Below are 27,763 nucleotides of genomic sequence, written 5' to 3'. Positions count from 1 at the left end.
TCACTTGAATTTATAGAGATCAATATTTAAAAGAAGGAGCTTAAAATGTTACATAAACAACACGTGGACAAAGTTCCCTTCTTCAAAACATTAAAAGGAGCTAAATGCACATAGAGAATAGAAACGTCATCTCAGGGAATACAAACATTCCCTGAAAACCAGTGACTGGATTGGGCACGCAAGTTGAATGGGGAAAAGAGTCCGAAGATCTCCTCAGAGGAAAGGGTTTATTTACGAAAATCGAACACAACATTGTTTAGAGGATGGCTAGGAAGAATAGAAGAAAAGAACTGCTCAACAATTCTTTAAATAAATTATTGCAGCAGTCTTTAAATCAAACTTTAATACAGTCCTCTAATAAGCAAATGTATTAGCACAACTGTAAGTAGAATAGACTTGATGGTCCACTGGTCTCTTTCAGTACAGTAACTTGTGTTCTAGCATATTTGCCACAATACATAAAAGCCAAAAAAAAAAAAAAAAAAAAAAAAGCTGTCACTGGTAGACTGTGGAATTAAACAAAGACAAAAAGCAGGTAAAATTCAGCCCATGTTAACCTGTCATTCTACAAGATAGCTGCACATTTCAGGGCCACTAGCTCAGTCTATTGCCTGGAAAGGTAACAGGTGTCCCTTCTGTACCTACCATGCATGAAAACCCAAGGTAGCACAGGTTATTTGCTAGTATTCCTAGAGTAAAATAGACTCCTATAATACGTATAGTACATAGTATACGTAGGATCCTTTCCATAATTAAAATATTTTTACCATTGGTATTAGGACATGTCTGTGCAGAAGACTACATGTGCACCCACTACTCTCCAGATGGCTTCCACAAATGATAAAATAAATACAACCTCACATGTTAACTTCATCACAGTAACTTGTAGCATGTGCCCAGTTTGCTCTAGTATAAACAGCCACATTTCCCCCCACAACCAATCTTCAATGCAAGAGAAACTAAGAATTTCAAACACACCCGAAAACCTGACTCCCATAAGACTGAACACGATGTAACTATGTTAAAACATCTATATATAAAAATCAATTTGTAAAGAAATTTTAACACCAATAACTTAAATGTGGGTATCTTTTGCTGAGAATATTTGATAAAAGCAAAAAAAATGCACTATACATTTAGTTGTATGGTTTCAGCCTAAGCAGGAAAGATTTGTTTATCCTGTCATTTCTGTTCTTAAATGCTGTTTTCATATATCAAAACTAAAAACTGCTGACTATTCAATACTGAAAATTAAAGATGATCCTAAAAGACTGTCAGATTCCACTACTTACTCAGAAAGAAATCACAATGTATGCATACAGTCTATTAAGCAAGATCAGTTTAACAGACATTCTTAATGGTTAGAATCAATCTATAACCTAAAGGAAAAATAAAAAGCTGCAAACAAGTTTGAGCTGCCAACGATAAAAAAGCCACAGCATAAGTTTACTAAGCTGAAGTAATTCAACAGGAACAAAATGCACCTAGTCAAAATAGAGCAGTAATTACAGTTGAATGAGCATATATATACTTTTATACATACATACATATATATATGTATATATGTAACTGACAACAGAAAAGACAAAAAGTCAGACTCACACAGCAGCTTGTGTAACAGTTCAGCAGCGTGGATTTCAATACATTTATTACAAATAAATATAATAGTTTTCATAGCATAATGTAAGCTTACATGTCAGAAACATTACTTGCAGCATACACAAAATAGATAATATTGCACCTCCAATATCAAAAAGATTTACAAGCTTAGAAATACAGTTTTGGAGACAATCTCTGAATACAATAAATGGTTAAAAATAATCTTCAGATTCACACACAACTCTCAAATTAACATCTTAACTGATTCTAAGCTCTCTATTTGCACCTCAGTGAACAACTACTTGCATAATCTTAGAGGAAAACTCCTGAAAGTAACACCTCGAAGTTCAAAATATGTAATTGTTCTGTTAGAACATTCACAGAAAAATCCCAATGAAGCACCTAAAATTATAAACCTTACTTACAAGTTTTTCCATTGTAACCTTTCTCATTTCTAAAACCAGAAAGGATGCAAAATTTTAGAAAATATGAACTACAGGTGATACAATTTCATCAACAATAAGAAGTCCAAGAGAAGAAGAAGAAATAAAAAAGACTAAACAGAACCTAAAATCCCTACCCAAAATAGCTTTCCCCACCCCCAAAAAACACACATATACACACAGATAATTACTGCTTACTGATTCCTGGGGAGGAGCTTATGTCCAGCAGTCACCAAACTAGGGTGAAAATCATATAAATAGTCAAGGGTGACGCTTGAAATCATCAGCTTCTGCTCACTCACCAGTGGCAGAAGAACCCACTAGAGGAGGATTTGCCACTCTACTGCCTTGCATTGGAGCTCCACAACATTTGGTATGTTATTATTTCATTCCATTCTATATGGTATAGGATACGTTTTCTGGTTGGGATTGCAAGAGAGTTGATATTCAATGGCCAGTGACAGCCTCCTTTCTGCTACTGGGGTTATTTGAAAGGTTGCAAACAAAAAAACTGGTTTCAAAGAAGGCAATGTGAGATTTTTGCCATGGATGCTGAAGGAACCAGAACCTTAACTTCATGGAATTTACTAAAGCATTAGACAGGGGCAATGATAGAGTCTACATATTACCGATGAAACCTTCTTTTCATTCCAGTAGCTCTGATATATGTGACTTCTGAACTTAGTTTTTTTTGGCCCTGGAGTAATTAGGCAAATTACTACTGTTTCTGAAGTCAGTAGTTTTAAGTAGGTTGCCACCTATTTAAAATGATGACTTTTCTAAAAGTGAGACTCCTGCCTCTTTTATATCTTACTTAGACATACAAGAACTCCAAATCTTTAGTTAGCGATGCTGATTCTATTCTCCTTACAGCACTTTTCACACACAGTGAAAGAAGGAAAAAGGAAGCACAAAATAAATAAACTTTAATACCAATAGCTCAAGAAAGCTGATTTATGCAAAATACACTCATCAACTTAAAACAATGTTTTCTCCCCTTTCTAACAGAGGACGGATTTGGAAGCATGCATTTACAAATATCCTTACTGCTGCTGCTTTGTCTAAACATTGTCCATGGTAGTGATGGATACTTTTCTGAGCGATACCAGAAACAGTCCAGCATCAAGGGGCCACCACACTTTCTACCATTCAATGTAAAGAGTCAAGGTAAGTCTACTATTTTCTGATAATAAACTAGCATAAAATGACTTCTAGTGGGTCAACACATGAATAAAAGCTTACTGTTTGTACAACTGGTATTAAACTAACAGTTTAGGCTTACTTTAATAAGTACATCAATGCAGAAAGAATTGGCAGTGGCACAGGAAGTTACCTCCCACTGATAAAGATGCACAATTGCATAAACTTTTTGTTAGACAATAGCTGTTGGAGGGACACTGAACAGAACACTTCATTAGAAAAGGAACATTTTAAGCCTGCATTAGAAAACATAAGCAGACCTGGAGAGCAGAAGAGTAGCTCCTCAGGACACAGCATCCACTTATGAAGTTTCATTTCAGAGTAGCTTTAGCCAAAGCCTGTGGACTGGATACACAAGAGCAGCACATACTGAATTCAAAGATGCTGCTCTAATCTCTCAAACTACCTGCAGGCTACATTTTCCAAAAATACTCTCTAGTGAGAAACAAGTGAAAGTAGCACTACTGGGAAACTTACCCACTCAAAATGCTCTTCTGGGCTGCACCAAAACACTATTACAGCTTTATCTCTTGCCTTCAGCACAAGGAATTTTTGTAATGCTATCAGCATTCTCAGGCTGCATCTAGGTACACGAACAGCTACTGCTATTACTTACTAGCTGGAGTTTCCAGAAGGTTAAAGTTATACTTTCTCTTCCCAGTACCTGATCACAGTGTTTTCCTGTGATTTTATTCACTATTATTTTTCATTTGAAGTATACTATGTACTTTATTATCTTCTACTATACTTCACTTAATTCTATTCTTCTCAAAGCAAGTATTTATTTATTTTTTTAATTTAAAAGTCTACAAAAACACTGGCAAAGGGGGGGAAGGGAAATAAAATAACAAATAAAGAAAAAAAAGGAAGGTTCAAATGAAATAGGAAAAGGAATAAAAAGAAAGGGAAAAGAAAGGGAAAAGAAACTGTCCTGAACTAAGCTTTCACATTATATTAACTGAGAATATAATCTGTCTTAAGCTTCCCAATCTAAATAATGATTATATAGACCCGTGATGATTGTAAGATGCTACCTATTTAAGAAAGCAAGCAAAGATTATTCACCAGATTGCAAAAGCAGCAATAGCTTTTGATTCATACCAGTCATACAAAGTGGCCTGACAAATCTTCATTTTTGGTGACAAAGTATCAAAATGAAAGGCTAGACAATAACTCCTGTTTTTCAGCCTGGAAAACAAACATCCTATAGATACATTTTAGAAGTGACTTCAGTGGGCTTACTGTGTTACCAAAAAATTGTCTATAACCTGAGATTGTCATGGAAGAATTAAACAAGAAACTGCAAAACCAAATTAATTCCTCTGACTTTATTGTCTAGTGAACTGCTCCTTATGCAAGTAGCTCAAGTAGCATATGTCAAGATCCTGATTGTAGCTTACTTGTCATATTTGTTCACCGCAACTCATCCTTTAGTGATTTAGTCACCAGCGTATTCATTTTGTATACTGCTGTCAAAAAGTGCCTGGAATCAACATTTCAGTCTGGGCCTAAATTAGTGACCCAGGACAACATCTGCTGGGTGCTTAACAGCACATAGCAGAATAGAGTGGAAGTCCTATGCTCATTTCTGCATCTGTCAAGTTCACATTCTAGTAGATCTGCCTTAACATCAAACTAAAACCACCTTCATAACTCACTCATTTTTCTGCGAGGCAGAAGCAACTTCAGTATACATATTCAGTACAGATTCCGGCTCAGTGCAGGTGTGAGGGCCAGCTGTGCAACAAATGTAAAGGTTAGTTTTTCAGTAGCTACTACGGCCACAGCAGAACCTACAGAAAAGTAGGAAAGACTCACTCCATGAGTGAGAAATGGATAGTCAACAGCGAGGAAAAACTTTAAAACTTGATTAAACATACCAGATCTGTAAAAGACATTCTTGTATAGGCACCTACTAGATACCAAAAGACCAAATAATATTTTCTTTAATTTTAGCCACTGCTTCAATTTTCTTGGTAAAACCTACACTATATTAATGTGACCATCTGTCTTCTGCTAACTTTAGACAGTGCAATCACCAGACATTTAAATCTGAAACAAGCACACTTTTGAAACAGTTCAGCTCCTCACAGAAAATCTCCACAATAATATTTGCAAAAGATACTGAAGCTTTTGCCAAAGGCAGCACACACCACTTTACAAAACTAGGACAGACAAAATTGCACCTAAAACACACTAAAAAACAGTGAAGAGAAGTATTTGAAACTGCTTTCTGAAGCAATTGCTTTCTCCCACCCCAAAGTTAGGTCAAGTGTAATAACAGCTTGTTACCTGAACAGTGCTGAATAATATCAGTGCTGCTTCACTGCAGAAATTCAACTCACTCCAATTCCTAAAGAACAGAATGAACTTGGAAGGACTGGACATAGTTCCCTGATTAACAGAAAAGTACACCTGGCTGGGGTTACAGTTGTCTTCTAGCAAATTAAGCACATAAATGCTGGGTTGTGAATTCAGTAAAGTAGAAATCATGCTACTGATGTAAAAACCTAAACATATATCTCCCCATTTTACAACTGGAACATCATGAGGTCAGCAGCTCATTTAGGAGTTTGTATCAAAGTTTTGATTTGCCTCTGTTTTCTGACTTAAGAAGCATGAGATAGGAATACATGCAAAATGAAACAGTATGCACTTATGCTTCCTTTATGCATCAGGAAAAAAAAGTTACTATCTGTAGTTGATAGGTATTAACAATTTCCCTAATAATACAGGAAGAAAGCAACCCTGTAAGTCCAATGTCAAATCAAATGTGTTTCACATGCACAGCTTTTCTTCTTTATTATATTCTTAGAAATAATAATAACAATAATTATTATTTCTATTTCCATCTTATTTGGTTCAAAAGCAGACACAGATTAGATAACAAACTGTGGTTTCCAAATGGCAGCAAAACACTCATTGCACACACCTGTACATACATATATATATATATACACACACACATATATGTATACATACACACACACACACACTCTGCTGTCTTTCCAAGATTCAAATAGAACTTTAGATCAACCGTTAATGAATCTTTTCTAAATAAGCAACAAACTGAATGTATTGCCATCAAAAAATCAGAATCCAGGATATTCTTATGCACCTCAGAGTCTGATTTTTGCATGCCTTCTTAAATTAGTATTCATCATAACTATGGTATGGTTCTACAGTGATATGAGCTGCTGTAAAACAACGAAATAGGCTCACAATACCCATGTTAATCTTCTCAGTAATATGTTACAAATTATCCTAATTCCAGTAGGAAATACCAAATTTCCCATAAAGTACAGAGAAAACAGTTTTGAGCTCGTTTATTCTTCTATTTGTGACATTTAGCTAAGTGGCTCCACCTGCTGTTGACTGCTAAGACAAAAAGGACCACTTGTTTTTATTTTTTTTTTTTATTTTTTAGAACAAACTTGAGCTTTGATTACACTGCAGTGAAATATCAGCTATCTTGCCACTGTGTGAAACTGTTGCAGCAAACGCAATTAAAGATGACAATACTTCAAAATATGACATTCACATGTTTACAAAAAGATAAATAAAAACAACACAACATCAGAGTGACAGCTCACTGTGGGCAGTAAGGAAAAAAGGTATCAGGTAGTTTTAGAAAAATAGTATGCTTCTATTGAAAACATCCTGTTTTCACTTATCAAGATGCAAGTCTTAACTTGCTAAATCATTTATGTGTTTCCTTTCTTCCTTAATGCTTTGCATTCGCTTGAACACTATATTTCAAATTCTTTGACTCTAAATGTATTGACGTAAAAAAAATCTAAAAACATCATAGCTCACATCACAACACCCAACATACTTGCACTTGTTATATATTTCTACGAAACTCTTAGGTCACTTCCACTGTGAAAGCCAGCTCAGTTTCTGAGTGATGTCAAACATTTGATTTCTGTGAAGCACAAATGAAGCTAATTCTCCACCGTGCAATAAATGTGCAAATCTGGAAGGATTTTTACAACTTAAATGATTCTACAAAATGTTATGGTTGACCTTGTTTCTTCTCATACAGGTGTGCAGATGAGGGGTGAACAAGGCCCCCCTGGTCCCCCAGGCCCTATCGGACCAAGAGGACAACCAGGTCCTGCAGGAAAACCAGGCTTTGGAAGCCCTGGACCCCAAGGTCCACCTGGTCCCCCAGGACCACCTGGATTCTCCACTGTTGGAAAACCAGGCATGCCGGGTCTGCCAGGGAAGCCAGGAGAAAGAGGATTAAATGGTGAGAAAGGAGAAGCAGGACCTGTTGGGCTCCCAGGACCAAGAGGGCCACAAGGACCCCCCGGCATTCCTGGCCCTGCAGGACTTTCTGTCCCTGGAAAGCCAGGACCACAAGGCCCTCCAGGAGCTCAAGGGCCAAGAGGCCCCCCTGGTGAGAAAGGGGAACCAGGTGTTCCTGGTATAAATGGACAGAAAGGAGAAATGGGATTTGGCGTTCCAGGTCGCCCAGGTAACAGAGGTCTTCCAGGCCCACAGGGACCCCAAGGTCTCCCTGGCCCTGCTGGGATAGGGAAGCCTGGAGAAAACGGCCTTCCAGGTCAGCCAGGTATGAAAGGTGACAGAGGTTTACCAGGGGCACGTGGAGAAGCTGGTATCCCAGGCCCCCAGGGTCCACCAGGAGAACCTGGAGAAGTTGGCATCGGTAAGCCTGGGCCAATGGGACCACCCGGACCAGCAGGCATCCCTGGAGCCAAAGGATTCCCTGGACCTGCAGGCTTGCCTGGATCACCAGGTCTTCCAGGATTTGGAAAACCAGGATTGCCAGGGATGAAGGGACACAGAGGACCTGAAGGACCTCCTGGCTTTCCAGGACCTAAAGGAGACCAAGGCCCAGCTGGTATGCCAGGAGAACCAGGTCCTGCTGGGCCACCAGGAAACATGGGCCCTCAAGGACTCAAAGGCTTGCCTGGTGAGAATGGCTTACCTGGACCCAAAGGTGACATGGGCCCTGCAGGCCCTGCAGGATTCCCAGGAGCCAAGGGTGATAGAGGTCTGCCAGGATTAGATGGAAAACCAGGATACCCAGGTGAGCAGGGTCCTGCTGGTCCTAAGGGACATCCAGGTCTCCCTGGTCAAAAAGGAGACACTGGCCATGCTGGCCTACCTGGCTTGCCTGGTCCAGTTGGACCACAAGGAGTTAAGGGAGTGCCAGGTATTAATGGTGAACCAGGCCCAAGAGGACCTTCAGGAATACCTGGGATCAGAGGCCCCATCGGTCCCCCTGGCATGCCAGGAGCCACTGGTGCAAAAGGTGAGCCAGGAGCACCAGGACTGCCAGGCCCAGCAGGTATTGCTACAAAAGGTTTAAGAGGACCCATGGGACCACCCGGACCCCCTGGGCCAAAAGGCAACAGTGGAGAGCCTGGCATGCCAGGTCCCCCAGGTCCTCCTGGTCCCCCTGGCCAAGCCACAATCCCAGAAGGTTATGTTAAAGGAGAGTCTTTCATGAAAGCAGGAGCAAACCAAGCTCTCACAGGAATGCCAGTGTCTGCCTTCACTGCCATTCTCTCAAAAGCCTACCCTGGGGCAACAGTCCCCATCAAATTTGACAAAATCTTGTACAACAGACAGCAACACTATGATCCCAGAACAGGAATCTTTACCTGCAGGATCCCTGGACTATACTATTTCTCCTATCACATTCATGCAAAAGGAACAAATGTTTGGGTTGCACTCTATAAAAATGGCTCCCCAGTCATGTATACTTATGATGAATACCAGAAAGGATACCTTGACCAGGCCTCTGGCAGTGCGGTCATTGATCTCATGGAGAATGACCAAGTGTGGCTCCAGTTACCAAATTCAGAATCCAATGGTCTCTATTCTTCTGAATATGTTCATTCTTCTTTCTCAGGTTTCCTATTTGCTCAAATCTAACAGCATCCCACTTACAGTGTCCTGACACACTCTCCTTCAGGACATTTTAATTGGGCACTGATGTGATATGTCCTTAACAGGTCATGTAACTTCAATTTTGCAACAGAAACTGAGGAGAATGAGAAAGTAAGGAGATTGGTTTAAAACTAGTAGAAAAGTATTGTATGTTTTTAGAAACTTGTTATGAGAAATTTGTTTTGAACAATGATCACTTGTCCAACTGAATGCAACATTAAAATTTTATGAATTAATATAATACACCTGTCTATATCTCTTCCTTAAAAAGGGGGGGGAGGGAGGGTATAAATCAGAATTTTTAACTATCATTTCCCATTAACAGGTAAAGTAGCCATTCCAAGACTCTAGACCACACTTGGGTACATTGAATGATACCTTCAGTTACCAGTGTCAGACACAGCACGGTCATCATAATAACCAGTTAATACACTTCTTTGCCAATAGTCTTCTATATACCTTAATCTTTAAGCTATCAAACAAGAACCAAGAAAACAAAATTTGACTACAATGCATAACGCGCCAGTTGTAAGTCAGTTCAGCTTTTCCTATTAACAAAAAAAATCAGCCATGGAGAAAGGTTGATTTAGAAATCATAATTTTTTGCTGAAGGTCTAAGACCTCCAACAATAAAAAAAAGCAACCAGACTTGAAACATACGAATTACAGACAGGTTAAGGACAGGAGGGACTTCTGGAGGTCACCTGGTCCAACCCCACTGCTCAAGCAGGGACACTTGCCCTGGACCAAGCCCTTACAGCTTTTAAAGATCTTCAAGGAAAAAGACTCCACAACCTTTCAGCAGTCTGTTCCATTGCTTCATCATTTACAGCATACTATAGTAAAGAGGTGTTTCCTGATGTTCAGATGGCACAAAACGGATCACAGGAGATTCCCACTACTTCTTGTCCTGGCACTGGGCACCCACTGTAAAGAGCCTGGCTCTATCTTCTTTACACTCTCCCCTCAGGTTTCATAGAATCATAGAATGGCTTGGGTTGGAAAGGATATCAAGGATTATCAAGCTCCAGCCCCGATGCTGCATGTAGGGCTGATCTCCATATCTAATCCTAGACTAGGCTGCCCAGAGTTTCCACCACAGCTCTGTTTGACACACATTGTAAATTACAGTAAAAAAACTAGTTTGCTTTTTTTTTTTTTTTTTTAGCTCCTACATAACATCATGTAAAATGACGATAATTGAAGTGCAGTAAAACAATCACCAAATTCAGGAGGACCTATCTTCATATGCATGTCGATACAAAATTAGAACAGCTTTACCACTCCTAAATTGTATAAAAAAATAATATAAATAAAATATATAATATAATATATATATATTATAAAAATATATAATATATAATATGTGATATAATATATACACATAAATAATATACAATACATATAATATATACAATAATATATAATAATAATATATAATAATTATTATATATAATATACATTATATATATAATATTATTATATATTAGTTATATAGTATATTATTTATTAATATAATTATATTATATTATATATATATAATATTAAAAAAGCAACTTAGGGGCAGCAAAGTTTTTAACTCCAAATACTGTGTTTTTTAAAGAAATACAGTAGTCTTGGAATTATATTTTACTTACGAGGTAAAAGGATGTCATGATCAGAATAAATTTGTCTGGAGATACAGTATTTGCTTAGCATGCCTACTCATGTCTCTCAAATACTACATACTATATTAGTCTGTTACAGAACAATAAAAAGTTAATGGTATGATGTAAGCTAGCTCAATAGCATTAGTGTTTATAAATTATCAGAATGTAGTAGTTCAATAACATCTCTTCAATGACAAGTTACCATTTATATGCTTTAACTGTTGTATATATACACACACACACAGCTTACCAATTCAAACTGTTAAACTTTTTTAATGGATGTTTTCAATCACTTGCACTGAAAGTAAATAGGCCTATGTTTGATTTTTTTTTTTTTTTTTTTTTGTAATATCATTTCTTCATGAAAGGGAAACCCAATGTTTATTACACTGTGTACATTTGAAAACAGTACTTTCCTAAGAACTTAAAAATACTTAGGGATTAATAATAATAATAATAATAATAATAATAAAATAAAAAAAGTGAAAGCACCATTAGGCTGACACATCATTAGAAAACCTAAATACTTTGGAAACAGTAAAGAACTTCTAAGAAAGAACTGCAGAATTGATTTGCTTGTTTTTTTATTAGGTGCTACTGGATAAGGATACGGATGGTTTAGACTAAACTTTTAAGTGCTTAAAGAGAGAGATCAAGATCATCTTATTTTAGCAGCCAAGTAGACTTAGGCAAGTATGTACCACCCTTATAAATGTTCTACACTTGCATGAAAATAATGCAGTGGACAGTACCACAATTTATAAGTAGCAATCCCATAATAATTTCCTTACAAACTAAACTAACACTCAAGGCACTTCAGTGAATTGTCTGTCCTCATCTAGTAACTACAAGTCTCCTAAGAAACACCTTTTTGAAAACAATAAAATAAACCATTCAAACATTTTTACACTTTTATTTCAGAAACAGAGAGATTATGAAGAGGAGTTTAAAACACAACAGTTTCTCGTCAAAATGTTTAAAATTGTTGGAGACACTTGGTGCCCAGCACCTGTCCCGTGATTCCAATTTGATAGTACAAGAAACTAGACCTCGACAGTATCCTTAAAAGTAAGGTTTGCTTATCTTCATTGTCTGCCCACTTTAAATCAGGTTTTGTGTTTTAATGTCTCTGTTCTTCAAATGAGCACAAAAGAGTTCAAGTCTACAACTTAATACCTCAGGGTCTGTGTTTCTGAATACATTAAGCCATTAACAAAACCACTCAGCACCAAAGAGCTAGCGATTACATGTTACACTGTGATACAAGCAGAATTTAAAGATTTAGCTCTGGATTCACTGTTTAGAGGAGACTTTGAGAAAGTGTTTCAGACTCTCCTTAAAACAAAAGCTAACTCAGTTTTTAGATATGTGCTTCAAATAAGTTAAAGCTGTCTAATTGCACATTACATGAGAAGTGAAATATGTTAGAATTTTATCACCAGTGAATTTCAGGCTTTGGAAGAGTTGGACACAAACACATAATGGAGATGATGGCCATGCAACTCAGACAGAACAGCCAGAAGGAAAAACTGAGGGTTTCTGTAGTACTTTTTCCTAATATCCTCTTCATATGAAGACGTGAAGACAGAGCTCTTCCAAAAACCACATCTTTTTCCAGATGTGGTATTGGAAGGAAATCCCATGAGATTAAAATGAAAATATAAGAGCCTGTAATAGTAGAAAATTCAGCTCCTCACTTTCTATATCCAAGCACGCCACTTCAGAATATTGCTCAATTACCTAAAAAAGCCCACAACAAAACTCAAAATGCAAGTTATTAAATAACAGGTTTTTCAATCTGGCACTTTCTTCATCTGCTGTAGACCTTTTAAACAAAGACAATTTACTCACATGCACCCTTAAGAGCTGACAGCATATCCCACCAAGCATTTAAACAGAATTTATAAAGTTTTAACTGCTATGTCAGGCATGATCCTTCTACTTCCAAAATGAAATATAGTGTTACAAACTGACTGAAAACATTACAAGTGTATTTATTCTCCCTACATAGTCATAAATGCTACAGTTACATTTGGGAAATGATGGGGAAAGGCAACCATGCAAGAGAAAGAAAGCAGTCTTTATGAGAAGTCATTTTACAAAATTGTGCTCTAAGAAGTTATAATAAGCAACTTCCTCCTGCAGAAACTTATCAAAATCACCAAATCTGAAATTTTTACATATTTACATAATATAAATTATGATTTCCACATGACAACTCCTTTAAATTCTTTTCTGATGTCTATAATGAGAATAGAATATAAACTAAGTGGAAAAACAAACAAACAAAAAAGTAATACTAATTATGTTAAGGATGGAAAATATTCCAATAAAAGATTGTCAAGAAGGATTCTGAGTGCTTTATGCCTATCTCAATTAACAATTGCAGAGGGCATTCTTGCAAGTATTGTTAGGTAAAAAAAATGACCTGTATGAAGATAAAAATGCCTGTGTTCACTGGTATCTGACATCATATTTTTAGCTAATAGTATTTCTTAATAGACTGCTTGAAATTTTTGGAGTTCGGAAAGCAAAATTCTAATGAAACAAAACTACATGGAACTTTCTTAGGCTTGTTCTGCAAGCCTCGGTTCTTCACTTCTTTAAGAATAATTAGCAGAGTGAGTTGATATCCTTCATAAACTAAGAGTCATGACAATCATGGTTATCTAAAATAGCCATCCAAAAAAATACATAGTTGGGTCATTATCTGAGGCAATCACCATAGCTAAGACAATGAACAGCAAAATCCATCAGACACCTGACTAATGATCAAAGAAATCGTGCGATAAAGAGAAGGGGCAAAGATAAACAAGGGCGTACTGACAACAAACCAAAGTGACATGCAAACACAAATTTCAAATAAATAAAATGGTCAGTCGTTCTGCTCCATCACTGACAATGGCACTAGCAAGATGCTATTTTAACTTGGGAACTTGACGTCTCCCCAGCTGACCATTTAAAAAGCTTGCTTTAGAAAATTTACTTAGACTAACTGCAAACGAGTGCTACTTTTCTCTTAAGGGTTAAAGCTTTCACAGGGCACAGAAGGAACGGAGTTAATCCAAGCCATGGTTTTTGCTTTTTAGGCCAGGCTCTGGGCTATAAAAGAGCATGGGGCTTCCTGATGTGTAGAAAATGGGATGAAGCCAGTTTTAAGTTATCTCAGAAAGTTACATTAAGCTTGCACCAGTGGAAAAAAGTCTTTAGTGTTAATCTGTCGCAGAAGTTTAGTGACATTATTCCCATTTCACAGGAGGGACCTGAAGTTTTTACTTCAGGCAAATATCACAGGTAGGTCAAAAAGGAAGAAATAATATCCAGTTCTTACAACTTCCTGTTCATCCACTGGATCATGTGACTAAATGGAGAATAAGACCACTGTGAGGCCTTTCAAAATGATGTATGACAGAGCTTAGCACCTTCAATCATTGAAGTACCGTGTACAGTCTATACTGTCTATCCCGATCCCACCCCAGAAAAAACATGCTTATCAGTTAATACCTTCATATTTTACTGCTGCTGTGCACATCCCTCATAACCTTTATAACAGAAAACTCTATGTAATAAATTAAGTGCCTGTTCTGGTAGGAGTTTAAAAGAATTAAGTTACATCACACATCTGTATACAGATTACATACTTACATATACAGTAAGGTACAATGCATACATATATACTTAAGTGTATACATGTACACACAAGAAGACACTCCTACATATGCAAAATTGATTATTTACATGATTTCAAAGATAAGGCTTTAAACTGTTATTTGAGAGCATAATTTATTGTAAAATTTATTTTTAAAAATGAAGCTAACTGTGCATGATCCATATGCAACACATAATGAATTCTAATCAAAACTAAAGGGCTAAAGAAAACTCATTAAAAAAAAAAAAAACAACAACTTACGAATTACTGATTTCCTTTCTTTTCAGAGCACTTCTGATTTTATTCATAAATACAAGAACAATGAGAATAGAATCAAATACAGTCAAGGATGCTGACATTATTGTATGAATCAAATACTTTTCTTCTAATTCAGTGAGGTAATACACCAAAAGTGCTATTAAAAATATCAAAACAGCTCCAGCTGAACAAAATAAAAATACCAATGACAACAGGATAAATGTGTAAATAGAACAACATAAAAGCCTGAAAAAGTAAAAGCTACATTGAGTAACCTACAGTGCACTAGCAAATGTATTTGTGTTGGCAAGCGTATGCAATATTTCTGGCTACTATAGTAAGCTTTTGGTGAACCCACTTACCTTTAAAAGCTGATATTTTATAATTATGCTGGATAGCAGCCACCATGTCCTTCCAGAAGTCATATTTTTTCTGACCATCGTGCTGTAATTGTCAAAGGAATCTAGTCACTATATCAAGTATCAGCCATTTCAAGCTTTCATACTGAAACAATGGGAGGAATGCCATTAATAAATAAAAGTATTTTGAAAATGGAGTACAGCAGTCCTAGTCAGTAGGAACCAGGACTCAGAACTCAGCAGTGAACTCTGAATAATGGCAGGCAGGTCTTTCTCCCTGCTTTCTAATTGCTCATATGTATAAGTAGCCTAAAACCTTACAGCAAAGAGAGGCACTAGATAGAACAGCAACTTAATGAATGAGCTATCCTGCTGACTTCCTGGAAAAATTAATGCCTTGAGCTGCAGATATTGTACTAAATTAGCAGGCTGACATTAACTACAGTCTGGAACTCATATCACCTTCCACCATTGCAACTTGTAAAAGCTTTCACTATAACATAGTGGCAATGTTCTTCTGCCAACAGCTCCACCCCAAACACCACATAAAACACTTAAGGAGAAGCCAGGCTGAGCAGCACTATGCTGCATTGTGCTTTGCAGGTAGCCAAACACATGCACTGGCAGAAAGAGAGGGAAAAACAATCTTTAATGTGATCAGTCTCCCACTTTTCATAGAAAGCTGTCCAGGTGCAGAAGCACTTTTGCTGACCTTAGTTGCCCTCCCAGTGTCCCATTAAGATAGAGAAACAGCTTCTCAAACAGCTCAGAGTGCTCTGGGACTCAAACACTACAAACTTCAAAAACCACTGAGTTAAACACAGGTGCAGTTACACATTATAAGGCAGAGATTTAGTCACTGAGCTTATAAGAAGTGATCAGTTACAAAGTACAAGGCAGCAATAAAGCAGATGCCAGTTTCTACACCATAAAAAGTATTTTGTAGTGTGTTGCAGATTTTGCACATCTACTTAAGCTTAAGTTTTGATCCAAGTGTTGACAGACTTTTATGGCTGTGTCCTATGTCCTAAACCTGCCAGCCCAACTGACTGCACTAGTATCTGAATAATGACTTCTTTTATAAGCAGAAAGCATTTTCTAGAGAAGGATGTATTTAGAAACTGAAAATGAATTTAAAACATTTAAAGACATGCAGTTTATTTGTAGCATACTGCTATTTCAAGCCTAATCCGACACAGGCCTCAAGAAGAAAAGACTGCCCTTAATCTCACCTCCACCAAGTAGCACTAATGAGGCCTTTCATGCATGACTGACAAGCACTATTGGTGCTTATGATCCACCAGCTATAGAGATTAAGAGCAAGAAAGATAGTGTTGTTGATTTCCCCCTTCAATCCCAAATCCATTCTTCTAGCTAACTACTGCAGAAATATATAAAAAGGACCATCAGAGATGGTCAGTTTAGTTAACTGCTAAGCAAGGTCATTATCCAATGCTGTATTCATGAGACGTTATGGAATGTCTGTCTGGTGGTAAGAGCAGTAGCCTATACTACCAACGGTTCAACTGCCAGCTCCACCCGTACTCCATGTGGCTGACTCTAGCCTTGTTTTTTGTTTCATTGTTTTGTTTGCTTGCTTCTTCTAAAAAAATCAGTGCAAAAAGCTAACAGTTCCTCAGGAGTGTTGTTCTGAGGACAAGCGGATAGTAGTTTAAAAGTAGTAGGAAACTCTTCAGACCCTGGAACATTTCATGGAAATTTTAAGGAAAAGTAGCAACTAATACAAGTTGCAAGAAGAGGAAATATAAGCTTCCAATTCCCTTTAGGAATACGAAGGAATTAAAATGTGATGATTTTGATACCATATGAAAATAGTTTAACAACTGCAGCATGTGTCCAGGGCAAAAGTGTCACAAAATGGCTGTGGTTCTTGTATTGAAATTGAGCCAATTTGCAATTAAGCATTCAAGAAACTAATGAAGAGGAAGCTTGAGCATTTCCAGCAGCTCTGTGGAGAAACAGAGCACGAGTTACTCTCTGGATAAAGACAGCACTGCTCGAGGGACAGTGCTCCAGCCTATAAACTGAATATGTAATCATACTACATATGTGCTGAGCCACATTGTAGCAACATCCACTTTCACCTCCAGCACCAAATGACCTGCACCGAGTCTAAATAAACTGTAAAATGAAGCAACACAATACGGTTGAGACATCTGAGAGAGGATTCCAAGCCGTAAATGGTCAAAGAATGAGATTAATCAGGCACAAAATTAAGACTCTTATGACGTACCTGTCCTCAGTGTTTGCCAGTAAGCTAGCTTTAGGTAATTCTTCATGCAGCAGTTGGACTTAAACAGCAATCCACTCAACATGCTATTTTGGATCTAAGCCTGAAACATCAACTTAGGTGATATTCACAGAGATTGCAGATACCCATCTCATGATTCTCATTTCTAGTTTGCAGACAATGTGCTGCATGACTTTACTACCTTCAGATAGTAGATTATATCCATACCTCATGGGCATTTAGATATTTTACTCAATGAGAAAAGCCCTTTTCCACAGCTACCTTCAAATTTAATTTTCAACTCTTTTTTGACTCAACCGAATCAAATGATATCAAATATCAAACACAGGATCTAAGCTATACCATATATCTAAGAAGCACTGAAAGGTTAGAACAATTCCATTTTCCACCTTGAAATTTAACTTAATTCTTAGAGAAAGAAAAAAAACAAACTGGAAAACCACAGTATTCTGTAGATTTATTTACATCTATGCACACATATTATCACACTTATTACACAAAACACATTTAAGAAGAAAGGCTGGAATTAAGCTTTCAACTACTCAAATTTTCTTGCAAACTAGTAAATCACATTATTCCTTAGATTTAATTCAAGTACCATCAAGTACGATTAAAGACTTTTGAGAAGAACATTCTCCATATCACAGGATAAACTTATGAGAAAATAACTCATTTGCTCTTATCCTAGCTATTTGTGCCCTCTGGTGGAAGTACATTTACTATGACCATGCTAATAAGTCACAAGTAACTTGGGAGACAGCTTTAAAACACTGATAAGTCTGGCATGAAAAATTCCAAACAAGAAAGAAGACCTTAACTCCATTGAATGCATTACTTGTGTGCATTATTAAATGAATACAGCAAGTGAAGTAGGGAAGGAGAAAGATAACGGAACATTTAATTTCAAAAAGTCCAGTTCTTACCTGATCTAAACTGTCCACAACTCTTGCACACAGGAGGGCTCCTGGTAGATCAAAATAATTATCATACAGATAGTATTTAGCTGAAAAAAAAAAAAAGGAAAGAAAATCAACTCTAGTTTTTAAATACATATTGTATGGTTTAATCACAAACAAACAGTACATTTAAATAGCATTACAAGCTTTTACTGGAATTGTACGATAACAAGCATTATCTGTTTCCCAACTTAATAATGCATTTGTTAGCTTTTATTTCTACTTCTGATTCTCATAATTTGCAGTTGATAACAGTTACCTTACATCAAAGCAGTAAGATGTTTTAGGAAACACTTTAAGATTCCAAAAGTTATGGTGAAAGAGATGGAAGTGAACAATGAGTCTTAAAAGTCAAGGCAGTGTTGCTCAGATCATCCAAAATATCAATTTCCCCAACAGTAAGAAATACTATGAGTTTGAGAAGTTGTTTCAGAAACATTTGACAGGTCTTACATAGAATCACATAATCATTACGGTTGGAAAAGATCACTAAGATCATCTAGTCCAACCATCAATTCAGCAAACATGCTACTAGGAGAGAGATCAACTCTTACTGAGTACAGCCCTTCTTAAGTAACTTCTCAATTTGGGGTATTAATGGGAATTTAAACCATCTGGCAATTTTCATACTTGTTTGCCCCTCTCCTCCATGCTGCTGAGAATTGAGCTATATTCCCTTTGCTAAGTATTTCCTATAGATAATGCTGACCTACTCGGTTATGAGACTGCTTCGCTTCAGTGATAACAGTGGTTTTATTTTGAAAATGCCACGACAATACAATTTGTCATAAAGTGAAAGACAATGTAAGTGACTTTGAAAGCAGCATCTTGCCAAATACAAGTAAAAAAATCAAATGAACCAAAACAAAGTGGACAGATGCACCTTATTTACCAAACAGGATTATTTAAACATCACTGAAACAAAACGGGAAAATCAAAGCAATCTGTTTCATCATTTCTCAGTGAGGTTTTCCAGCATTCCCAGATTTCAACAAAACTGCATCTCTAGCTGTAGAACTTATCTAAATCTTCCTTGTTACAGTCATCTACAAGCAGCAAACTGCGGGAGCATCTCATAACCCGTTTAACTTCAGATTTTCTCTTTTTTTCACTGTATAAAACAAAGCATTTGCAAAGAAATTCTTGAGACTGTCAAACTTATGGGCACAGAGACAGGATCCCATGTGGATTCATTACACCCTCAGGTGCTGCTTGGGTATTTGGGTTGAATCATCTACCACAGAAGAAAGGATGGCTTTTCCATAGTCTTGTCCTTTGAAAACACATGATAAAGACAGTAAAACTGCTCAGTGGGAAGCATGCTCACATCATTGTATGATACCCCAAAAAAGAATGAAAAAGTCAGAAGTATGCATATACTTCTCTCAGACTAACATCACGTTCAGCAGTTCTTTTCTGGGAGTAAAATGACTTAACAGGTGATGCTTTTGTTGTGATCTCCTCTGTGCTACCTCTTACATATATGACATAAGTCAGCAAAACAAGGATTAATATTCATAAGAGAGATAAATAATGAATGCAAAAGGTTTCTTTTGTACATATAGCTGAGGTACTTTTCCACCCAGTTGCAAATGATTACCCGTAGTTTAGCATACAGATGACAAAAGAATTTATGACAGCAAAATGGCAAAGAACATATCTCTATTACACAGGACAATGCAAGTAACAGCGAGTATTTTACCTTTATGTGCATCACTCACAATTACTAATCTTAAAGAAAAACTGAGAGAAAGTACAAGGCATCTACTAAAAGTGGAAACCTAATTACAGTGCCTTCACAACATGACTACCACCTAAAAAGTAAACAGTTACCACCACAAGATGAGCAGCTGTGTTTCCATACTTGCTCTTCCAGACAGGCTTCTGGTAAATCACTGACAGCAACATGTCAACAATTAAGAACTTGAGTTGTTTTTTTTTTTAAATTATTCCTAAATGAGATTGAGACTCTCAGCTTAACTACTTCAACAAGAAACAATGTGCCCATCCCTATAACCAAAACATGCCTACACTGTTAGCTTGTTCATTACTTGCATTATAATTGGTGATTTAAATTTAAGTATTAGAAGTTAAAAATGTAACAACAACCTTTGCCCCAAACATTCACATATTTCAGTAATTCTTATCTTGAGGTTTTTTTTTGTTTGTTTTTTGTTTTTTTTTTTAATTTAAATTAATGCAGGATGAACTAACACTGTGATAAACACTGAAGGTGCCAAAGCAATTTCATAGACCAGGACATTCTGAGGTATAGCTACCTGAGCGGGAAAGCATTCCACTGACTGTACTAAAATGCTTCCATTCCCTCCTTCCATAAATCTCCAGAATCTCTTCAGATGTCATACTCCTAGTGCCATGACTTGCCCTATTTGATGCATTATAGAGAAAAAAAAACAAAAACAGAAGGTTAAAAACATTCAGACTAGATCTAGGAAACAATAATGAACTGCAATTGAATACTGAAGTGCATGCAAGTTTATCTTCACTTTAGTTACCAATTTGAAGTTTGCTAGGGCCTAAGCTTTTATCTTATACAATACAGTCCCCAGTATAAGTTCTAGTTCACAAAGGTCTGGTTGGCTGAGGGCATGGATACTGTGCCTCACCTCCTAACACAATCACTCTGTGTTGCTCGAATGTTCTCAATTGTATGAGGACATTATACTTGAACTATCAATATACACTGCACAATAAAACACAGAGCAGAAAGCCTATACACTGTTCTGAAGCCTGGTAACATTCACAGAATGCAGGGCAGGACTGTGATAAAATTCTAGTTTGAGACCTCAAAGCAGCTATGTAATACAGCAATGGGTACAAGCCTTTTCAGGACTTAAAAATCCACTAACTTGACCATCAAACTGTGTCCCTAAAGAACATACATTACCCAGTTTTGAAAGAAATGCAGGAAATGCACAGATAACTAATCCTCTAACACTCCTCCCTTTACATTAATATATCCTCTTGTCTTGAATCCTAAATGTAGCTCTTTGAAATTCATGGTATTAACTGAATTTGTGGATGCATAATAAAGACTCGCAGATATTTCTTTCCTTATTTGATAGAATCATATAACAATTTGTTTTGGAAGGGACCTTTAAAGATCACTTAGTTCTTCCAGTACTGCCAAGGACACCTTTCAACACTTCAATAAGATCTAATTTCCCTTAGCATCTTCTATCTCATGCTTTTTTGTTTTGTTTTGTTTTTAAAATAAAGAAAAAAGAAGGAAGGGTGAAGAAAAGCTGTACTAAAATTATGACTCAAGGGAAGATTTAACTTTTAAGAGGAAAAAAAAGACAGACTTCTCCAAGAGAGCCTGTCAGTTTCTGTGTTCAATTTACCTCAGGCTATTTAAACTACACGTAGCAAATCTGCAAGAATTCTGAATAAGTATGGTACAAAGACAATTGCTCTGTCATTAACATTAGTCATTAGCACTGATTGACTCAAGTTACTCAGAATTCAAAGAAAAACCTTACCCTGGATCTTAGCAGAATTGGACAGAGTACATTGGTAGCCACTGAAAAAAGTGAATTTAGTTTCAAGATCAGTATGCACTCAATCTTTAGATGTTTATCAAAAATTATATATTCTTCCTAGCAGCTAGTATGGAAATATTATGAAAATACTAGGTCTATAACATTAAGAGATACTGAACACTAAGTTACCCAAGAGTATTTAAATTTTTACATAAATGAATATATACTGGAACTAGTATTTTAGATGTTTAATATAACTGAGGTGACTTTCAAAAAGAGGTAAGATGTTCATGTTTGTTTAACAATAAACACACGTAGCCGGTATTACCTCAAAACTGTTCCATCTTCCGCAAGCTTCAGGAAGTTTCCATCTTCAAGGTCCCATGCCAAGCCTTTACAACTAAAAATAATTGTTGTTTTGTTTTTGTTTTTGTTTTTTTTTAAGGAAGAAACAAGAAGAACGTTTTCAGAAGAACACCTCTTTGCATCAGAATTAGTGATAAGCAGTAACAGAAGCTATATAATAATGCCACTTAAAAGCAACAAATCACAGCCCCTCAAGCACTCCCATGTCTGAAAGTAACGTATGCAAATACATATCATTACAGTGAGGGCTGGATTTCACTTACATAGCAAATTCCTACTAAATAAATCCAGTTCCATTGTTCTGTGAGTTCAGTGTGATTATTCATATAGATAGGGTTGGAGGATTAAGGTCTGAACATATACAACTAAGAAATGCTATGTTTAAACCACTACATCTATTAAAGAAAATTAAATATACATTTTGACTTGATCTCCCCTACTTACTACTGCAACAGTAGCACCAGTATTAAGGAAGAGAGAGATAGAATGTCATTCCCAATGAGACAACAGAATATCTAAAGAGTGTGTGAAGCAGAGGCATTGTCAGGCTTGTCTGTGCTCACAGGGTGAGGGGTACACTGAGTGGGACAGATGTGCCATAGTAGTTCCTAACTCACCTAGTAAATTCACACCCTTCAAAAAAAACGCACTCACATTAAACTAGGTTATTTGAAAAATGAGATCAGAGTTCAGTACCTAGAATAATATTGGAAAAGATAAAAGAAAAAGTAATGCTTCCTTCATTCTGTGTTATATGGTACCCAAAGGAAAGACTGTTTTACGAACACAGCAAGTAGACTATCCTTTTACACATGACACCTGGGTGCTTAGCATCAGTGTGATGCTATCAGCACTATGGGCTTGCATATCCTCACTAAGGAATCTCCAGCTTCAGGATGGAACCAAGGAGGATATATCTAGTTGACATCCAGATTTCATGCCTCAGAGCCCTCAAAATATGAGAAATACAGAAACCCTGATTATGACATGATAATCAGATATGTTTGGAAACTCAGAAGTCAAATACTGAACTGTAGAAACAACTTGAAAACAAAACACCTGTGCTTCTCCTCAGGAAAAACAAAACCAAAACAAACAGCAATAACCTAACCTTCAAGTCCCCACACTCTTGCCATAGATAATAACCTATAAAAGTCAGAACATCAGTGATTCGTGTTAAAGTTCTACCTCAGATACTACTGAATTCAGACAAGAAACTTGCATTTTAGTTTCTTACATTACAGCCTTGTGCCTAAAGCATCACTCAAGGGCTACTTCTTGGTATGTCACCTTTCCTCAGTTCCTGAGAAGACTGTTGGGATTATTCTGCCTTACATAAACAAAAACACATCTGTAAAGAGAAACATGGAGATATGACTACATTCTGATGGTTACTGTTGAGTTAAAGGTAGAAGAAAAGGGAGATGCATCTCAGCAAGTTAAACCACAAAGTTTCTGGGGAGTTCATAGAAAGCACAAAGCAAGCTTGAATATTCAGTTGTCTCTTCAAAACATCAAATTAGAAGTATTTCATGAGAAGTACTTGTGCTTTTAAATACTTGTTGTAAAAAAATATGAAATTATCTATTTGGTTTGACAGTCTTAATGATTGTCTAAGAAGCTGCTTTCCAAGCTTCGTAAAAGTATACTACAAATAGTAAAATGGAAGATATGTGAAGAAAGCTTATGTTATTTTCAAGATACTCACCAGAAGTCTAAGCTTTCTGGATTTAGAGTCAGCAAGTCCTTGTTGTAACCCTTCTCCGTTACCAGATACTGAGCAAAACTATCATATATTAGCTATAGATGGGGAAAGAAAAAAAAATAAAAAATTAAAAAGACATTAATTACATTGCTTAAGGTATCTAAAGATGCTGCTTTCCCTGGGAAGATGTGAACTTTATTACCACCTAAGAAGAGGCAAACAGGATGCCTGGGGGCCCTGCCCCTACAATATTTTCCCAGTAGTGCCTGAGTTATTTCTGGTAGGCTGGAAAACAGCTCAAGATGCTCACGCAATAGTTCTGGGGCAATTTTTGTAGCATAGCCAAGTGTATAGCGTTCTACCTTACTGCCCTAGGGCTTCAAGACTGCTGGGAAAAGAAGATGGTAAGCACCAAAGGCCAGTCACTACATCCCCCTTCCAAGTCTTTATTTCTTTATTTATTTAATTTAATGTCATGGTTCCCCTGATTCAACAAGTAGCATCTAAAACAATCAACAACTGTAGATGGTGAACGCAGAATCACTGAATCACAGAATGGCTTGGGTCAGAAGGGTCCTCAAGGATCACAGGCTCCAACCCTCCTGCTGCAGACAAATTCATCAATCTCTATATCCAGTACTAGACTAGGCTGCCCAGGGCCCCAACCAACCTGGCCTTGAACATCTCCAAGGATGGGGTATCCACAACCTCACCACTCTCACAGTAAAGAACTTCCTCCTGATATCCAACCTAAATCTTCCCTCCGTCCCTCAACTTAAAACCATTTCCCCTTGTCCTGCCATTATCTGCCCTTGTAAAGAGTTGACTCCTCTCCTGTTTGCAGGCTCCCTTCAGGTACTGGAAGGCTGCAATGAGGTCACCCTGCAGCCTTCTCTTCTCCAGGCTGAACAAGCCCAGCTCCCTCAGTCTGTCTTCATACGGGAGGTGCTCCAGCCCTCTGATCATCTTTGTGGCCCTCCTCTGGACCCTCTCTAACAGTCCCTGTCTTTTTTGTACTGGGGGCACCAGAACTGGATGCAGAACATTTTAAACATCCCTGATAAAACATATTTTGAAGAAAACGGCAACTACAACATAAATGATTCACAGGGCCAGAAAGAATATTGTTAAAGCCTGGTAGGACATTCATCCAGTTCTTACTGTAACATGCTACTGAAGATGCACAAGTAAATCTATGCAGATGATGCCAGATCCCTTCTTCTCAGAGACCCCTCATTAAAGCTGTTCTCCCAAAGCTGCTCTGGGAATGGCTATGAATAGTGAGAAAGACAAACATAAAGAACTGTATCTTCTGGTGCTCATGCCAGCACTTTATTGTGCTTTATTGATCGTCAGTAAGGATGCGTGCAAAGGGCACATGACAATCGGCCACTGCCTAGTGAGAAGAGCAAACAAGATGTAAGAAGTGCTTTTCCATAAGTAAGATGCCTCTCTGCAGGGAATCAAACACCACTTTAGAAGGCAATACAGTTTTACAGAGCAAGGTGCACTGCACCACTGCTACGGTTGTTACTATAAAAACAGTTATTTCTATATCACACTGAGGGACATCCACGGGGCATGAGACAGCCGTGCAGTGCTCTGACATCAACAGAGGGGAGACTCGCCGATGGATCACCCGAAACTGAAAGGGGCCTGGCAGAAAAGAAGCGCTGAGGCATAAAGTGCAGCGCATGTCAGTAGGGTCTGGCTCTGACAGCAACGCTGAGGCAGAGGTGCTGAATGCCCTTACGCTCACCGTTCTAAGCACGACAAAGTTTGCCACGATCCCCTACAGAAAGCGCTATGCACTTCTAACCGCCTGCACCACCTCGCGATCCGACGGTGGGAACTCTGCCTTTCCAAGCACCACTCCAGTCAGGAGAACACTCCGGAGGCGCCGTTTCCAAGGCAAAGACACGGCATTGCTCCACGCTCGGGCTGAGGCCTGCCGAGGGGGCGGGCAAAGAGACGCGCTCCCGCTTCTCCCCTCCGCTCACGTTACCCGGTGGCTCTCCGTCCCTCTGCGGGGCTCCCCCCAACTCCGGACGCACTCCGGACCCCCGCCGGCCCCGCACACCCCCACTCTCCCTTCCTCTCGAGCAGCTGGTGCGGAGCGGACAACCCTGGCTCCGCGGCCGCGCCGTACCCTCACTCACCGTCGCGCTCTGCGGAAGGTGGTAACGGCACAGCGTGTGATCCAGGTCGAAGCCCATCACATCGCAGTCGGCCAGGGAGAAGTACTGCTGCATGGCCGTGCCGCCACCGCGGGAGGCGGGCGGAGGAGGAAGAGAAAGAGGAAGGCGTCCGGGCGGTGCTTCCTGCGGCGCGGGACGGCGCGGCCGCAGCCCGTCCGCCCCGCCCCGACTCCGCCCCACCGCTCGGCGGCCGCCCTCACCTGCGTGGGGACCGGCCCCCAGCAACAGAACGGCGCCTGAGAGGCGGAGGGTGGTTGCGAGCGATTGCGTTCAGTCGCTTTGGTGAAGAAAAGCCGTTCTCGCCGAGACCTCGTGCGGCTGGGAAAGGTGCGGGTCCCGCTGAGTTCTGAAGGTAGCTGCGGCTGGTGGAGGGCTTCATATACAGTGAGCGTCCCGAGGGCGCTTCGCTAGGAGTAACAGAATGCTGCGTTTGGAGAAAAACAAAACAGATGAGAGCTGCATTGAATTAATTCTGTTTTCTATGGTTGAACCTGACTATCCTATATAAGCTTGGGATGCTTACATAGCTGCTCTTGAACACTTGAGTGCAGGTCTTCATTCCTCTCTAGAATTCACTTCGCTGTTTAGAGACAGTGATGTCATCAAAACACGAGGATGCTATTAGTATGTTAATGCTAACAATATGGTGTCAGCAAGAAAGACGTGGACTGTGTGATATTACCTCAGGCCGAGCTATTGCAGCTTCATTCAGAGGAATTCAGAATGTCCCACAGACCTTAACATCCATTCTACTGCTGTTATATGCATGTATGTCCACCATATATTACAAATACTCCATATATTGTGTATATGCAGCTCTGTATATATACGTAAGTTGCTCCGAAAGTAGTGCCTCCCATTTATTTCCATGGAAACTACAACACAAAAAGCACAATAACACTATTTGATAGAACAAATTTTCAACTACAAAATGCTGTTTTTAAACAGAGCCAAACACCATTTCATCAGTGTTGAACAAAATTCTGCATGCCACACTCATAAAAATCTGCACCAGAAGAGGTAACCTGCTTTCACCGCTACTGAATTGCATCGCCCAGTGCATTGTTGTGCTCACATATACTGCTTGGTCTCCATACAGAGTCAGCAAGCTTCAATGAGTGTTGCCATTCTGTCAGACTGTCCCTTTGCTGCCATCTGTCACAGAGAAAAAAAATGTAAAAGAACATTGGTGGGAAGGTTCAACCTCTACTGCCATGCCACCAACATCCACCTCTGACATTGTGGACCAACATCATAAAATAGGCAGCATTACTTTCGGGGCAGCTCTCTTACATAATGACACAATAATACATTTCAGATATATATGCTCAAATATGTGTGTATGCCTGTGTGTGTTCCAAGTTAACTGGTGTGAAATATGAGCATGCAGAAAGTGAGATTCATCCAGGATCTTGCATGCAGCAGTGGTCACAGCCATCAAGATAAGGGAACTCTGAGCAAGAGATCATTTTTCTTCCCACTCACTCTAGGAAACACGGAGGAAATTCCTGCCCCACTGAAGTCAATGGTGACAAATTTCTATTGACTTCAGTAGATTCCAGTATTTATGCTGCCCTCATACTAACTCTATCTGACTTGAAAACTGTAGCAATACATCCCACTTTGGGAATTGTCATGTTTCCAGAAGGTGGTTTGCTTTTGTTTTTGTTTTCCCAAAAGGCCT

The 27,763-nt window shown here is 38.4% G+C and overlaps 2 protein-coding genes across 2 annotated transcripts in view; one reads left to right on the top strand and one right to left on the bottom strand.

The window, feature by feature from the left end:
- COL10A1 (collagen type X alpha 1 chain) overlaps positions 1-9,403 on the top strand; it is a 34,948-nt gene extending 25,545 nt beyond the window's left edge. Inside the window, exons 2-3 of the mRNA XM_072333237.1 lie at positions 3,051-3,209; positions 7,288-9,403. Coding sequence (XP_072189338.1) covers positions 3,068-3,209; positions 7,288-9,149 — 2,004 coding nt within the window. The 5' untranslated portion in view covers positions 3,051-3,067 and the 3' untranslated portion in view covers positions 9,150-9,403. The remainder of the gene's footprint in view (positions 1-3,050; positions 3,210-7,287) is intronic.
- NT5DC1 (5'-nucleotidase domain containing 1) overlaps positions 1-26,248 on the bottom strand; it is a 124,729-nt gene extending 98,481 nt beyond the window's left edge. The window contains exons 1-6 of the mRNA XM_072333238.1: positions 26,041-26,248; positions 23,885-23,976; positions 22,139-22,210; positions 20,587-20,693; positions 18,275-18,354; positions 15,083-15,164 (exon numbers count right to left, since the gene is read on the bottom strand). Of these exons, the coding sequence (XP_072189339.1) occupies positions 15,083-15,164; positions 18,275-18,354; positions 20,587-20,693; positions 22,139-22,210; positions 23,885-23,976; positions 26,041-26,133 (526 nt within the window). The 5' untranslated portion in view covers positions 26,134-26,248. The remainder of the gene's footprint in view (positions 1-15,082; positions 15,165-18,274; positions 18,355-20,586; positions 20,694-22,138; positions 22,211-23,884; positions 23,977-26,040) is intronic.
- Between the last annotated feature and the right edge of the window lie 1,515 nt (positions 26,249-27,763).

This window comes from Excalfactoria chinensis, chromosome 3 (assembly GCF_039878825.1).
Source record: "Excalfactoria chinensis isolate bCotChi1 chromosome 3, bCotChi1.hap2, whole genome shotgun sequence".
Classification (NCBI taxonomy): Eukaryota; Metazoa; Chordata; class Aves; order Galliformes; family Phasianidae; genus Excalfactoria; species Excalfactoria chinensis.
Note: the sequence above shows the minus strand (reverse complement) of the source record. Positions and strands in the feature narration are given on the sequence as shown.